Below are 16,841 nucleotides of genomic sequence, written 5' to 3' on the forward strand. Positions count from 1 at the left end.
AAATAACCTAGCAGGAGGTCAGAATAGCTGGCTGTGATAGCCATTGTTTTTCTCATTTTATTTAGTAAGGGGTTTTTATGCAATATAGGAGATCTTCAAACCATTGCATTTACATATAATCCCCAATTTAGCCCTGTCTTCTATACTTGAAGATAGCTGTTTGCCAAAAATCAGTTACTTGGCCACTTGTGGGGCTCTGGTTTGCAGGGAATTTTAAACCATATTGTTGATCAGGGAAACATGGGAAAAGCAATGGAGAGAGAATCAGAACGAGCAATTCTAGTTAGAGCAAGAGCCCCTGCCAGCTGCCTCCTTTTTTCTCTCTTCATAGGTGTAAATACCATCCAAGTATGCCCTGCATTGCAGGGAGACTGGAGATCTGTTTGTTTTGCAGTTAAAGGGTAAGGGGGCCCTTTCTGGAAAATTTTGCTTTAATTTACATGTCTACCTCTGGCTTATATTGTTGTGTATGGCCGGAACATAAACTGTCCCCATATTTAAATGTGAGTCTACAAATACATTTCAGAACCAGATAAAACTTTTTTTTGTTGTTGAGTATCCATCATTCTTTAAATCACTTCACTAATTTCTTTCATTTCTATGCATAATCAGAAGTTTTAATAAAAAGTTAAAAACAATTCTGAGTCTGGTCAGAATCTGGGACTTTTTCTTTCCATAGGCAGCTGTAAGTTTATATTTATGCCTGGTCATGTATATTACATTGTTAAGTAAAAGGTAAAATGAACAAAGGATATAGTTCAAATGTTTATTGATAGTGTGTTGACTTCTGTTAAATAGGTATGCATAAGATGACCCCACCAATTAAAGATCTCCTGCCTAGACTCACCCCCATCTTAAAGAACAGGCATGAAAAAGTACAAGAAAATTGTATTGATCTTGTTGGACGTATTGCTGACAGGTAAGCAGATTACCTAAATATTTTTATGAGCTGTATTGGTTTTCACATTTAGCTACTTTTTATTTACTGCAAATTTGCTTAGTGCTCGCTTTGGCAGCACATATACTGCAAATTTGCTTAATATTGCAAATACATATAGTAAGACTATCCAGTGAAATTTTCAGTGAAATTTCAATTTAGATGGTGATGAGAGGTGGCAATATAGTTTTTAAGATTAAGCCAGCCTTTCTGAAGAGTGATGTTTTTATTTAATGCTTAAACTGAGTAGGCGATCGTATTTTGAGAACTGAATTTGTTTACCTTCTAAAATCTATTATCAAAAAGAAATAACTTTTTTCTTAAATTAGGGGAGCTGAATATGTGTCTGCAAGAGAATGGATGAGGATTTGTTTTGAGCTTTTGGAGCTCTTAAAAGCTCACAAAAAAGCTATTCGTAGAGCCACGGTCAACACATTTGGCTACATTGCAAAGGCCATTGGGTGAGTATTATTTATTTTTATATATGTATTTTTAACGTTGTAATAAACCCATCGTGTTGGAGAAGCTTCTATTTCTGTAGTAATCTCTAAAGGCATGGTGTGAGTAATACAATTGAGAAAGCACATCATTTAACCACTGACCTTCAGTTTTTGAGATGTTTTCTTAAATTTCAAATTAAAATAGTTTTAAAAGTTTTTTTTTTTTAATTAAAGATTTATTTATTTATTTTTACAGAGCAAGGGCAAGGGGGAGGGATAAAGGGAGGGGGAGAGTCCTAAGCGAACTTCTGCACTGAATGTGGAACCCACTGCGGGTCTAGATCTCATGACCCTGCGATCATGACCTGAGCCAAAATCAAGAGTCAGACACTTAACTGACTGAGCCCCCCAGGCACCCCTAGATGGACAGTTTTAAAATTTAATCACACCTCAGATATTTTCAGAGAGGAAAACAGTACCATCTTTAGAATAATTTCAAATTTTTGTTGTTTTTTTTCAGGATATTGTTTAAAATGTTAGAGCCAGTTCTTAATAAAACAATCAGCATAATTTAACTCATATTAATGCTTTGTATGTGTGTGGGTTTTTTTAACATTTTATTTTGAGAGAGCAAGCATGAGCATGGGGAGGGTCAGAGGGAGGAGAAGCAGACTCCCCACGGAGCAGGGAGCCCACCAATAGGTCTCGATCCCAGGACCCTGAGACCATGACCCGGGCTGAAGGCAGACACGTAGCTGACTGAGCCACCCAGGCACCTCAGTGCTTTGTGTTTTTTTGTTTAAAGATTCTTTATTTATTCATTTTGACAGAGAGAGACAGCAAGAGAGGGGGAACATACGCGGGTGGAGTGGGAGAGGGAGAAGCAGGCCTCCCACGGAGCAGGGAGCCCGACGGGCTTGATCCCAGGACTCTGGGATCATGACCTGAGCCGAAGACAGACGCTTAACGACTGAGCCACCCAGGTGCCTTTCAGTGCTTTGTGTTTTAAAAATAATTTTCTAGGGATGCCTGGGTGGCTCAATCGGTTAAGCATCTTCTTTCAGCTCAGGTCATGATTCTAGACCCTGGGATCGAGTCCCGCATCAGGCTCCTTGCTCAGCAGGGAACCTGCTTCTCCCTCTGCCTCTGCCTCTCCCCACTACTCGTTCTCTCTCTCTCTCAAATAAAATCTTAAAAATAATTTTCTAAAATGAATCCACAAACAACCGAAATTATAACTATCAGATAATCTATGGTTATTTGCTTTTACTTCGTCAGAACCAAACTAGAAGAAATAAAGGAATAGTCATTTTAGAAAATGAGATACCACTCATACATGGGGCTCAGTAACAGAAAATATTTTCAAGCAATAAAGCATAATAAAAGTCAGATTGATGAGATGGAATTTCCTCACCCTCTTTTTGGTAGCGGTAATTTATTTCAGCAGTGATACATTCAAGATATTGCAGTGAATAGCTTTTGTGCTTTTTTTTTTTAAAGATTTTATTTATTTATTTGACAGAGACACAGCGAGAGAGGAAACACAAGCAGGGTGTGGGAGAGGGAGAAGCAGGCTCCCTGCCGAGCAGGGATCCCGATGCGGTGCTCAATCCCAGGGACCTGGGATCATGACTTGAGCCGAAGGCAGACGCTTAACGACTGAGCCACCCAGGCGTCCCACTTTTGTGCCTTTTTTTTTTTTTTTTAGCTCCCGTGTCTTTCTAAGTTTGTGGTAAAATAAATGCTTGAAGAAGTATAGATGTAATAAAGTTATGTGGGAGGGAAGATAAGGAAAGTAGATCTTGTGTGTTGGGGCCATGAGAGACTATAGTTTGGATACCACTTAGCTCTAGTGACCACGTTTTTGACCACTCTAGAACTATTCATTTTAAGTGTCTGCCTTCAGCTCAGGTCATGATCTCTGGGTCCTGAAATCGAGCCCTGGGTCGGGCTCTCTGCTCAGCAGGGAGTCTCCTTTTTCCTCTCACTCTTCCTCTGTGCTCTCCTTTCTCTTGCTCTCAAATAAATAAATAAAAACTTAACAAAAAAGTAAGTTCTTAAGTAGAAACAAGTGTTAATGCCAAATGACTTTAAAGTATATTTTATCATTAAATTACAAAGTTCCCAATATTTACCATAAAGTTTTATTCCTTTGCACTTTTTTCTTTTCTTTCCAAAAAAAAAAAAAATTAATTTATAATCTGACAGTTTGCTGACACACTGCCTTTTTTTCAGCCCTCATGATGTATTGGCTACACTTTTAAACAACCTCAAAGTCCAGGAAAGGCAGAACAGAGTTTGTACCACTGTAGCGATAGCTATCGTCGCCGAAACGTGTTCACCCTTCACAGTACTACCTGCCTTAATGAATGAGTACAGAGTTCCTGAGCTGAATGTTCAAAATGGAGTGTTAAAGTCACTTTCCTTCTTGTTTGAATATATTGGTGAAATGGGAAAGGACTACATTTATGCTGTAACACCATTACTTGAAGATGCTTTAATGGATAGGTAAGTGACCTGAACTAAATGCAAGGAAGTAGTTATAATTCTTCCTTTATTTTAGAACTTATTGGAATAATTATTATATGACCTATTTGATATGATGCAGTTAAAGAAAGGGAATACTGGCCTGGATTTTTATGAAACTGAACATGACTATACATTTTCTCTTCTAAGTGCCCCCTCCCCTTTTTAATCCCCCTTTCATATCTTAGGCCAAATACATTTTGAAAGTAGTAATTTGATAAACGTTTGTTTTAAAAATGAAATATAGAGGAAGTGATAAGCATGAGCTTATTGATGTGATAAAGAGACTGTCTCTTTAGCTTTACGTTACTGGATGTGAAGCAGAGATTTCCATTAGGCTTTTGAACTTCTGAATATAGCCACACTAGTCCCATTTCAGGCCCCAGTTGTGCAGACAGTGGCCATTGATACAGTACTGCTTGAGCCTTTTGACAGATTCCTGATGCCTTTAACTGTCTAGACTGACATACAACTTTAAACACAAAAGTAACTGAAGGGTGTAAAGGAAAGGTCAAGGTCCAGGTAGTGGAAATGGCTGTTTTGGCTCTTTATTTTTCAGGAAAGATAAGCTATTCAAATTAGAGCCAGTCCAGAGATTAAAGTTATTCATGACCTTCCAAAAGGGAGACTTAATAGGACTCAACAAGTTACCAGAAGGTATAAATGCAAGACAGAGACAGAACAAGAATCATGCTCTGTAAAAGCCTGGTCACCTGGGGCCCAGTAAACTAGAAGTAAATTGTTCATATTCCTCAGTGAGGGGTGCCTGAGCATCATAGTGGGCAGACTTTGAAGTATGTGACCTGAAGTTAAAAATTATATTGTGTACTATTAAGTTGAGGTGCAGCTCATTGAAGATTACTAAATGAGAAGAAATAATATTTGGGAAATTTATTAATGGAGGAATACTGCTTTGCTATGAGGTCTAATAGATGAAGCGTTATTATAGTGATAATAAGAAAAGATACTAGTTAAGTTCAGTGTGTTTTCTTAAAACCTTTAAGGTGGTGTTACTTCCTTTGAAGTCTAAGAGTGTGAACTCATTCTTTATACCCGGCACAAACTTGTTATCTGATGTTTGTACTCAGTTGGGTGTTGAATAAATAGCTCAGTGATTTGTCGTAAACATAAATGCAGTTAACATGGGAGATGATAGAATTCTTACTCTAGGTTTGAAAAAAAATTTTGTTCCTTCTCCCCAAATTGCATTTTTGAATGAAACTTAAAATTTATAAGGAAAAGGATTTAATTATAGTTATCTCTTACATACCAGGATTGAATTACTTTTTCAAGTCTGTTAAGTTTATAGAATTTAAAATGAGATATTACTGTTATTCATATCGAAGAGTCATGTGTCCCCTCTTTAGTATCATACCAAAATGTACATGGCACATGGCGCTTTTGCTCATACTCCTTTCACAGGTTAATTAGGAAATATGGTTTATTTTTTAACCACAGTGAGGTTTGAATCATTAAAGTAAATGTGCTCAAGTAGAATTATGTCATTCTAAAGGCATTCTATATCAGATACCTAAGGTATGAGATGACTGCACTGAATTTGTAATTTAGTTTCTAATTAGGGCAGGCAAATATTTGTAAAACTGAGACTATATCTTAACAAAGAGCTTTTTTCCCCCACCCTGTTACAGGGACCTTGTGCACAGGCAGACGGCTAGTGCAGTGGTGCAACACATGTCACTTGGGGTTTATGGATTTGGTTGTGAAGATTCACTGAATCACTTGTTGAACTATGTATGGCCCAATGTGTTTGAGACATCTCCCCATGTAATTCAGGCAGTTATGGGAGCCCTGGAGGGCCTGAGAGTTGCCATTGGACCATGTAGAATGTTGCAGTATTGTTTACAGGTAAGGTTAAGATTTTTAAGGGGTAACTCAGAAAAATAATTTAGTTGAATTAAGTCACTATTCCTAATTAGGAGTAGGGTATTGGGAAGACATTTGTCGGGGGAGGAGAGATTACATTTTGTCTTTGCGTGTTGCAATTTTGTGCATTTGTCAGGTTTTTTTTTCCTCTTAAAGGGAAATGTTTGGAATCCTATCTTTGTGGGTTTTTTGGTTAGTTGTGCTAAGGTTATGTATGTTATTGAAAATTGAAATAATATATAACTTTTAATTATTCTAGGGTTTGTTTCACCCGGCCCGGAAAGTCAGAGACGTGTATTGGAAAATTTACAACTCCATCTACATTGGTTCACAGGATGCTCTCATAGCACATTACCCAAGAATCTACAACGATGATAAGAACACCTATATTCGTTACGAACTTGACTATATCTTATAACTTTATTGTTTATTTTGTGTTTAATGCACAGCTGTTTCACCTCTTAAACTTGCTTCGATTTGGTGATGTAAACTTTTAAACATCGCAGATCAGGTAGAACTGGTCATAGAGGAAGAGCTAGAAATCAGTAGCATGATTTTTAAATAACCCGTCTTTGTTTTTGATGTTAAATAGTAAATGCCAGTAGTGACCAAGAACACAGTGATTACACATGCTATACTGGAGGGATTTCATTTTTAATTCATCTTTATGAAAATTTAGAATTCATTCCTTGTGTTTAAAGGGAATGTTTAATTGAGAAATAAACATTTGTGTACAAAATGCTAACTTGTGTGTGTTTTTTGAACATGACTTGTAAAATGCGGAACTTTGAAAAGTATTGGTTTGTGTAGATTAAGTGGCTTAATTTTATTTTCTGTTACCTGGTTTATAGAAAGTAGCTAGAATATAAACTATATAAAGTGATGGCATCTTTGTCAAATTCCATTGTTCTGTTGATAATGACATCAAGAAGAGTAGCTTTGGGGGTGTTCACCTCAAACTAGCACAACCGTTCCATCACCATAGAAAATATAGCACCTTTGCTAGCCTGTCTTGCATAATACTATTTTGCACTTACATAGCGCCTTTCATCTCTTGATTTCTCAAAATGCTTTATGAACATACTTAAGAGAAGTGATTCAAGTCCTCTCTAACTCTTGAGTCTGTGGTTAGAAGGTGGAGAAGGTATCTTAAACTTCAGATCTGCTTTCTACCTAAGTATTTGCTAATAGAATAAGACAATCTCTGGGCTCTTTCCCATGTCATAAGCCACTACTCAACAATGTATCCAGTAAATACTTTTGAACACTTGCTGTATACCAGTCACTGTGCTTAGTGTAGGGGATGCAAAGGTGCTTTTGACCTGCCCCTTGCCCTTAAGGAATTCAGTATAATGGAAAAGAGGAGACACAGCTAGTGACTTATGTACTATTACTTATGTACTGTGATACACAATGGCAGCGGCTAAAATCTCCAGGTTTGCTTAAATTGATCTATAGATGTCAAGCATAAATTGAAACCATTTAATTCTAGAGGAACCAAGCATTAAGGCAGTACTTACTGGCAACAACTTCAAATATATTTTCAGCTTTTCCTAATTTCCTGATCAAAAATTTCTTCGTTTTAGTCCTTTTACTACCCATAGCAGTTTTGTCTCCTTTGGTTAGTACTTTGGTGAACTTTAATGGGAAATGAGATTCTGTAGCAGGGTCAGCATGGGTGACTCTGCCATTGTAAGTAAAACTGTTCCACTGGGACAAGGAGGTTTGTTCCTCCAACTGTTAACACTTAGGGCCTCCTGTTTTGGAGGCTTACATGACAGTTTGTAATTGGCTGACTTTTACAAAATTAATACTGAGCTTTAGCTGACTCTTCAGGCAGAATTTCTAACTCCTTGTTGTTCCTTGTGTGACATAACTTTGTGACAACATGTCAGTGTGTACTGAAACAAATTACCCAAATCATCTTTTTATTCTTGAAACTTTTGTAATAGTAGCCCCCATGTAACTTTACATCTTGCTGTTCCCTGTCATTTATGTCAAATGACCTTCAATAATTTCTAATCATGAGAATTGAAGAAAACGATTAGGTTTCAAAGCCAAAATTTGGTTTTAAACCAGTCTTGGAAAAATTTAGTTGTATTTTCACTTCCAGTACTTGGGTAACTTCAGTTTGCTTGGGCCCTGGCTATTAATGGAAAATATATCTGCTTTGTAGTGGCAATGTGGAACAAAGGAGACCGCCTTATATGACTTTTACTGATGCAAATAATTTGAAGACAGGTGAGGGAAATACGGCTATGACTTTAAAGGATGGGACCAAATAGAGGCTCATAGACATTTGAATAATTTTATATGCTTATTGAATAAGGAAAGCATTTTGTGACATACCCATGTGAAAGACGCTATGTGAAGTTTTATCTTTCAGAAGACTTTTTCTTTCGCACTTTCTTTTGGTGTTTCTTAAAGCCAAACTTAAGCAGGAAGAAAATGTTCTTAAGGGGTGACAGTGGGTGGGTTTTTCTGTGGGCTTTTGTTGGTTTTTCTGTGGGCCCTCTAATGGAATTGATCTCTGGCTGTTCAATTTTTTCCTATTGTATTTTTAAAATTTGTTGTACGGTGCCCTGTGAGCATCAAGTACCACCAGATGAATAAAACTTACTATGTCTAAAGTCTTAGACCAGTTTTTAATCTTAGTTGACTGTATTGTTGTTGCACTACACTGTTGTGGTTGTGCCATTTAAATAATATTGAGCTCTTTGGGTTTTCCAGACGAGGGAACTTAGTATTTGAAAAACCAAGAAACTTTCTTTAAATAAGAAAGGAACTGGAAAATTCAGTTGCAGCCATATAGGTTTAATTGTTTGATTCTTTGGTTTCTAGTGCCCCTTAAATCCTATAGTTTTAAATAGAAGCTACAGCTATTGCAGGGTTTTTCAACCTTGGCATTAACCTTTTTGTTGGGGCACCATCCTGGGCATTGTAAGGTGTTGAGCAGCATCTGTGACCTCAACCCACTAGATGCCAGTAGCACCCACCCTAGTTAATGACAACTAAAAATGCCTCTAGATTGTGCCTCATGTCTTTTGGAGGGCAAAATTTCTCTAGGTTGCTAACCATTGAGACTTGTTTAGACAGGATTTCTGTCTGATAAAATTAAAGCATGATATAGAAAGCATTTCATTTTGGGCAACATTTGCCTGGGAAGTAACTAGAAATACTATTTCGCAAATACTTAAACACCTACTTTGGATAAAATGCCACATTAGTCTTGGGGAAGGCAAGCTGAAAACATGTAAGATGCTGACATCTCTCTGGTCCTCAGAGAATTTTGTGGCCCAGTTGGAGGCAAGTGTGTAGTGCAGGGACAGGAGTGCCAGTAGCTTGGTGTTCCTCTTGGAATGCAGTTGTTCAAGGTCCTGGTTGTCACCTGTGGGACATGAGGTGTGTGATATGGTGGGAGGCAGACAGGGCACGGAGACCTCCCCCCCCTTTAAAAAAAAATGGATAGGAAGCCATAGAATTTAAAGTGATCTGATAGAGAATTTAGATTTGCAGGGAAGTCAAGGTTTATAGTAGGCAGGAGGAAGTAAGTAATCTAGAGAGTAGGTTGGTGACATTTCCAGCGTTCATGCTAGAAAAACTAAGTTTCAAAAATTTGTTCTTTATAATCTAAAAAGACTGAAAGGACGACATGCTTGTATATCATATTGGACACAGACTTTTTAAAAATGGCCTAATATATTTTTTTGGAAGGAGATTTGTAACAAGTTAGTGAACGAGAAGCTCTGGAGGAGATTTAGACTGAAGTCCTATCCTGGAATATGTTTGTCCTGGGGAGAAACTTGCAAATAGGAAAAATTGTTAATTGTTCCTACGTCTAACTATACCCTAAACTTCAAAATTTTTTCAAATACTGAAAAAAGTTGCAAGACTAGTACAATGAACACCTGTCCGTGTAACCTCCACCCAAATTTTAACAAAATTTTGCTAAATTGTTCTCCATATTTTTTTAAAATATTGTATTTTTATGAAAGTTTTCTGTCAGTATTACTGTAGAGAAATTTGAGACTATATAAAATAGAAGGCTGATGAGCAAGAGAAAGCAGGTAACTGCTTGAATGAGTTTCTTGTGAGGTAGAAGAGGTGGAAGTCAGGGCACAGATGGATTTTCTTGGGCAGGAAGAAAAACCTTTCCCTGAATTTGTAGGAAGTCAGTGTGGTGGGATGTAGCTATCAAAAATTGCACATGGTGTATCAGCGAGTAGCAAAAAAGAAAAACAGTTTTAACTGCTACTTCAGAAACAAGTAGACATAAATGAGGAAAATCAAACTTGTGCAAAAAATTCAAAGTTTAAAAACCTGGTGAAGTTTAATAACTTGTATCCATAGTGTGTAACATGTATAATGTGTAATATGCAACTGCACACTGTGTAGTTTTAATCACCAGAGCAGAATGTAATTTACACATTTGGGAAGAAAATCACTTAGCACTAACAGGATCACCAAGGAAGAACTAACTCTTCATGTGCCAATATCTAGGGCATTGCTACTCAAGAGTGTGGGCTGGAGATGAGCAGCATGGGTGTCACTTGGGAGTTTTTTAGAAATACAGACCCTTAGGTGTCACCCCAGACCTGCATGAGCATCTACATTTTAGTAAGATCCTCAGGTGATTTAAATGTGTATTAAAGTTTGAGAAGTGATGGTCTAGGGCACCACTCCATTCCCAATGTGGTTATGTAACTTCTGTGATTAATAAGAGGGATGGAAGTGTCTATGGAGGTGTGGAAGTAAGTGGGCCTAATGACAGACAAGAGGTAGTCAGAACACCCCTAGGATGGTACTTTATTGAAACCTAGGTGAAACCAGAAGGGAGGGAACAAAAGAAGGAGACAATTTGTTTTTGTGTAAAATCAATTGCTTTTTCCAGGAAGGCTGTGCTAGGGACAATGCTTGTGTCCCCCAAAACTCACATGTTGAAACTAATCCCTAATGTAATGTATTAGGAGATGGAGCCTTTGGGAAGTGATTAGGTCCTCGGGATGGAGCCCTCTTGAATGGGATTAGTGCCCTTATAAAAAGAGATATGAGAGCTAACCCTTTCTCTCTACTCTCTGCCTTGTCAGGAAAAGATGGCCACCTGTAAACCAGGAAGCCCGTGAGCCCACCCTCACCAGATGCTGGATCTTGCTGGCACCTTGATCTTGGACTTCTCAGCCTCCAAAACTGTGAGGAATAAATGTTGTTTAAGTCACCCAGTCTATAGTGTCTGTTATATTCTGCTATGGCAACCTGAATTAAGGCTGGTTAGGTCAGTGCAGTTAATAAAACTCAGATGTATATCCACATTGCCTCTCCTCCAGACTAGTTGACACTGGTTGTAGAACTGTGGATTGAAGAGATAGAGGCTTGTTCTCTAGAGGCCAGTGTGAGCTGGCTTGGGGCCAGAGCCACACAGCCTATTAAAAATCCTCTCCCTGCCTTTACCATGTCCCGAGGGAAGATGAGAACAGGGAGTCAACATAGTATAGGCTTACCAGTTGGTTCTAGAGTTTGTCATATCCAGGTTATAAATCCAAGTCCTGGATTCATAACTGGATATTACACTTAGTGACTGTGTGGCCTTGGGCAAATTATTTGACCTCCACTTTGGTTTCCTAATTTGTAGAATGGGGACACTAGTACCTACTTCAATAAGTGGTGCTCCTTGTGAAGATTAACTGAGATAATGCCCCAGAGGTAAAATGCCTAAGTAAGTATAGGGCTTAGCAAATGCTGTTGATATAGTTTATTATTGTTATTATCATGAGGAGAGCTCTGTTGTCATTCCTGAAATTAGAGGGGATGGAGATTGGTAGGTGGCTTGAGAAGAAGTAGTTTGGAAATAACTCTTGAGGGAATAAGAGAAGGAACTCATCAGGGACATTTAAGATGTCCCAAGGGAGGGGCATCTAGGTGGCTCTGTTATTTAAGTGTCTGCCTTCGGCCCAGGTCATGAACCCAGGGTCCTGGAATCGAGCCCCACGTCAGGCTCCTTGCTCGGTGGGGAGTCTGCTTCTCCCTCTCCCTCTGCCCCTCTCCCCAGCTTGTTCTCTCTCTCTCTCTCTCAAATAAATAAATAAAATACTTAAAGGAAAAAAAAAAGATGTCCCAAGGAATTGCAGGATATTCTCGTATTGTTCAACAGCCCAGGTAGACGGAGAATGTGTTCAGTTGGATTGATCAGCTGGACTGATCAGCAGAAGAAGCAAGAGGATTAGGGTATTGACGTGGGTGCAGTTGAAGTCTTGAAAGTATAGATTTGCTGTTCAAATCTTCAAATCATTTTAGAAAGAACTGGTGTCACTCAGTGGTTAGAAGCACACTCTTCAAATTTCATTTCTCTGGAGATACTTCATGATTCTGCCTCAAATACTTTAATGAGCTATGCAGTCCAACACATTTTTATTTTCTTACAGGCATTTTTATATTTTCATTGCATTGAATAATCTTGAACAAATGACCTATTTGGCTTTTGAGTTGATGAAATCATACCTTTAAGGGGATTTGAGAAATGTATTCTCAAGTGTGTAAACAGAGTATCTACAACTTAAGTCACAAGGACTTCATTAGTTCATTCGTTTGACGTTTATTTATTTACTAAGTGCCAACTATATTAGTAGGCTAGATGCTGTAAGTACAGTTGAAAAGATAGAGGAGAAAATATTGAAGTAACAGTAATAGAGAAGATAATGCCAAAACAAAGCTGCAGGTCAAGTTCTTGGTGAGTGCAGAGGACAGTGCTTCCCTCATGTCAGAGAAGGAGGAAAGAGAGTGTGGTCAGGAGGGAGCTTGAGGAAGAAGGCACACTTGAACTTAATTTTTGAGGGAAAAGTCAGACTTGCCCATATGGTGCTGCAAGGGAAGGAAAGAGAACTTTAACAAAGTAGCAGAAGCTTGGATTGTGTCTAAGAAGGTGTGGGTGGGCAGCCTTAGTGATAATAAATAGTGGAAGATCAGATGTATTCCCAAGAAGTTAGGTCCAAGTAGGTGGTATATCTGTTCATATCTGAATTTCCACGACCAAGAAAAAAGTTCCTTCCTTATTAGGTACCCAATACATCTTTACTGAACAAATGAATGAGATATATTTTGGCTTCAGTTTATGGACATCTTCCAAGGCCACTTGTTAAACTTTATAGGCAATGAGTAACCACTAACAGATCAGCATTCATTTATTCAACAGACATTTTTTGAAGGTTTTAAAGGGAAATGGCATGAATTGAATCGTGTTACAGGGAGATAAATATCCCTAGGTTCATTTCCTTGATCCAGAGCATAGATTTACAAAAAAAGTTTATCCAGCAAGTGTTGTCAGAGCAGAATTAGTTCCAAGAAGACACTCAGACTGATTAAATCATGCCCCCCACCAAACACCCTTCCTTCATCTCCTTCACTGGGACACTGTAGCCCCTTTTGTTGGTCATTGCCTCAACAGTAGCCCACCACTGCAGGATATAGGCCAGTCGTGGAAGGAATTGATATCAACCTGGTTTTGTGTTCTTCAAATTACTTGCTTGTTTGCGTCTTTACCTAAAAGTCTAACATTTGGGGGGTCTGGAGGGTGCTAGAAAAATGATTTTTTTAATATCACAAAGAGATCTAGAATATTTGTCATTTTCAGGGGGAAATGGTTTAAATAGTGAACCCTCCAAAGATCATGGCTAATCTGACTTGCAGGCTGAGGGGCTTCCTGGACATTTTCCACGTGAAGAGTTGGGATGGATGAGCTGTCCGTGCTGTTCGTGGAGCATGGCACTACCTGGCCTGGCCACCTGCCCCAGGAGATCCCATAGACATGTCATGACAAGGTAAGGAAACAGAAGCGGTTAATGCTCCGCAAATCAATGCCATTGCTCTGTCTCCACTCCAAATTATATATGGAGCCTACTTTTAATATTTCTCTTAGAGGAGAAGAAATCCTCTTTTTGCTCTAATAAGAAAAAGAAGTTTGTAATTAGATGCTAATGTTGTCATTCATCTCTGTCCAAGAAAGGCTATTAAAGGGAGTCAAGCTGTCTAGTCCCTTTGATGCAGTTACTGAGTTTAGTCCTTGGAGGTTTACCATAGCATACCTGGGGTCAGTCTCTCCCCAACGTTTCAAATGATTTGGATTTCTAGAGGAAAAATAGTGGCCTGAAAGGGATGGATGCTAGCTTAGTATTACTTGACATTATCTTGGGTAAAAAATAAAAGGGGATGAAAATAAAAACTCTGAATGCAATGCTGTTCTCTTGTGTGCTGAAATTTTTGTCTTGCTAGTTTTAACAAGAATTACTTAATTAATAGGGCCATGGTAGAGAAAAGAGAATCATTCCTGATTCTGATAAGATCCTAAAACAGTGAGGTATGGGCAAATAAAGAATGTTGTCATGATTAGAACCTTGGTGTTCAAAAGGAAAAATTATGAAATCTACATTCATTCAATGAGCAATTTAGCAACATGCCTTACATTTGATTAGTGCTTTATAATTTCCCAAACCCCTATCTATTTGCTTGTTTGTTCCTTACAACAAACGTATGAGGTAGACATTTATTATGCCCATTGTACACAGGAGAAAATTAAGGCTCATTGAGGTTAAGTGGCAGTGCCATCATTTGAACCGTGGCTGGTCTGACTCCAAGCCGATGGATGCTCTTTCCACTGATGCATCTATTCGGTGTTATTTTTAACTATTTTAACTATTGAAATTAGTTTTGATCCTGTTGTTCTGGACTAATGAGAAGTATGTCATTTTTTTTTTTTTGAGGGGTGTTATGTTCTTACAAAATCCTTTAGGACTGATAAAGTCAAAGAAGTTATCAGGAGACCTGGAGAATGGAAAACCTTATTATAGAGTATAGAAATAAATGCATATTTAATGTGTGATAGAGAGTGAACTAAAAGGAAAGAAAAAAATAATGGAAAACTTTTGCCAAAAGGCTGTTCAAAGGGAAAACATATGACTTATTGAAAGATGAAGCACTACATGGAAATGAGATAAATAATGGAAACCTGTAAATGATTAATGTCTTGGTGCATGTGTATTCTGACAAAGACAAAACTGCTTTCATGAGGTGAAGCAATATGCCCAGCACTGAGGGAAAATAGGGGAAATGAGCACTAAATTTTAAGTTATCTCCCATAGGTTGAGTTTTCAAATACCATAGATGATCACTGGGTTTCTTTTCCCTTGGTATTTCTTTCTGTTGTCTTGTGAACAGTAGATTTGATGATGTGCAAATCTTTATTGACAATTTAATGGCTCCCTTTCCCCATTCAGTTCTTAAGATAGTGTCCTAAGTTAGCACAGTATTTCCTTTTTGTGGGTGTAAATGGAATGCCTGCTGAGCACAGGGCAACTGCTGGTAGCTTAGTGGGCTTTTCTGCCCAAATGGCCACCTCAGGAATTCCTTTTGCTCTCCTTGGTCTTGACCTCTGGCCCAGCTATACTCTGAGGCAGTGAGGTGAAGTGGCCCCCAGCCGAGCAGCTGTCAGGCAGAGGAGTGGCGGCTGGGCTGCTGGGAGTAAGCTCACCACATAATTCAGTTCCCCTCATGCCTCGCCACTCTCTTCTGCGCCTCCCTGCCCTGGCACAGAGAGTCGCTGCTATCTGGTAAAGCCCTTTACTTCTTCACTTGGCTCGCTCCTGCTCTGTCTTTGGGAACAGGCTCCTTTTACTTCATTTGGAACCCACTGGCTAAGGTGCTGCCCTGATAATGCTCTCCCAGCCCCTGGTGCCACACGCGTCTTCTCCCTCTGTGTCGAAGTCGCCCATTTGCTCATGTGTCTTCCTGAGTGGTCTGTGAAAGGCGTGAGCCCATGGACGGGGAGCCCAGCACCTGTCTGCTGCTCGGGGCATGTGTGCCGAGGGACTGAGTGAGTGAGAGCTCTCTGGAATTATTTCAGACAGTTGTGCAAGCACTTCTAGGCAGTAAAGCAGGCAGGCACATTTCTAAGCAAATACTTCTTTGGTATTAATTGACAAGATGTGAAAATATGCCATGTCGTCATATGATTGAGGAAATCATATAAAGCTGCTGTTCCATGAAAAGCTTTGTTCAAAAAATTCTATTTCCTGGGCGCCTGGGTGGCTCAGTCGTTAAGGGTCTGCCTTCGGCTCAGGTCATGAACCCAGGGTCCTGGGATCGAGTCCCACATCAGCCTCCCTGCTTAGCGGGAGACCTGCTTCTCCCTCTCCCACTCCCCCTGCTTGTGTTCCTGCTCTTGCTGTCTCTCACTGTCAAATAAATAAATAAATAAAATCTTTAAAAAAAAAAAATTATATTTCCTGCAGCCTTCTTAGCTTCTGACAGGGGGCAGCAAAGCCCATGAAAACTAAAGTTGGCTGCTTTTTACTGGTGGTTTGAAAAACTTTGGAGTAAGACCTTTAACAATTATCAGCAGAAACCAGCCCTTGATATCTGACAAACCTCACTGTGGAATAAAGACTCTAAGGTAAGGGCTAGCTTTTATTAATTCAATATTCTTTGAGGGCACTACAAATGGTTTATTTTTTTTTTAAAGGAAAAACAGTTTATCATTTTTAAATGCAAATAGCCGTATCCCTCACTTTATTGCTGAGTAGGAATAACTCTTCTTTCTGTGTGTTTCTCCTTTACTGCTCACATAGAACATTTCACTTCAGATACTTCTGATCACCAGATGTGTATGGATTTTTTCCCCCACCAAGCAATTCTCTGCAAGACCAGCTGGGTGTCCTATTATTCAGTTCAGTTCCAACACTATCTACCAGGAGTTAGCATAGATCCCACAGGTTAAGGATTCAGTCCCACAAGACACTCCCCCCCCACACACACACTCTTCAGATGTCAGATTCAAGTCCCAGGTTGTTACCATATTTCTGACCTACTGGCTATAAATCGACGTTCCCACACACCCCTTATTGAGATCAATAATTTGCTAGAATGGCTTGCAGAACTCAGGGAAATACTTACTTACATTTACTGGTTTGTGATAAAAGGATGTGCTAAAGGATACAGATGAACATCCAGATGGAAGAGATGCAAGGGGCAGGGTATGTGGGAAGGGGCATGGAGCTTCTGTACCCTCT

The 16,841-nt window shown here is 39.0% G+C and overlaps 1 protein-coding gene across 2 annotated transcripts in view; it reads left to right on the forward strand.

The window, feature by feature from the left end:
• SF3B1 (splicing factor 3b subunit 1) overlaps positions 1-6,532 on the forward strand; it is a 36,423-nt gene extending 29,891 nt beyond the window's left edge. For both annotated transcript variants that reach the window (XM_028121484.2, XM_028121494.2), the window contains 5 exons: positions 799-919; positions 1,267-1,398; positions 3,613-3,885; positions 5,553-5,769; positions 6,047-6,532. In XM_028121484.2, the coding sequence (XP_027977285.1) occupies positions 799-919; positions 1,267-1,398; positions 3,613-3,885; positions 5,553-5,769; positions 6,047-6,205 (902 nt within the window). In that variant the 3' untranslated portion in view covers positions 6,206-6,532. The remainder of the gene's footprint in view (positions 1-798; positions 920-1,266; positions 1,399-3,612; positions 3,886-5,552; positions 5,770-6,046) is intronic.
• Positions 6,533-16,841: the final 10,309 nt, after the last annotated feature.

Source organism: Eumetopias jubatus, unplaced genomic scaffold (assembly GCF_037043125.1).
Source record: "Eumetopias jubatus isolate StellerSeaLion01/CBP00866 unplaced genomic scaffold, mEumJub1_p1.0 scaffold_3, whole genome shotgun sequence".
Taxonomy (NCBI): domain Eukaryota; kingdom Metazoa; phylum Chordata; class Mammalia; order Carnivora; family Otariidae; genus Eumetopias; species Eumetopias jubatus.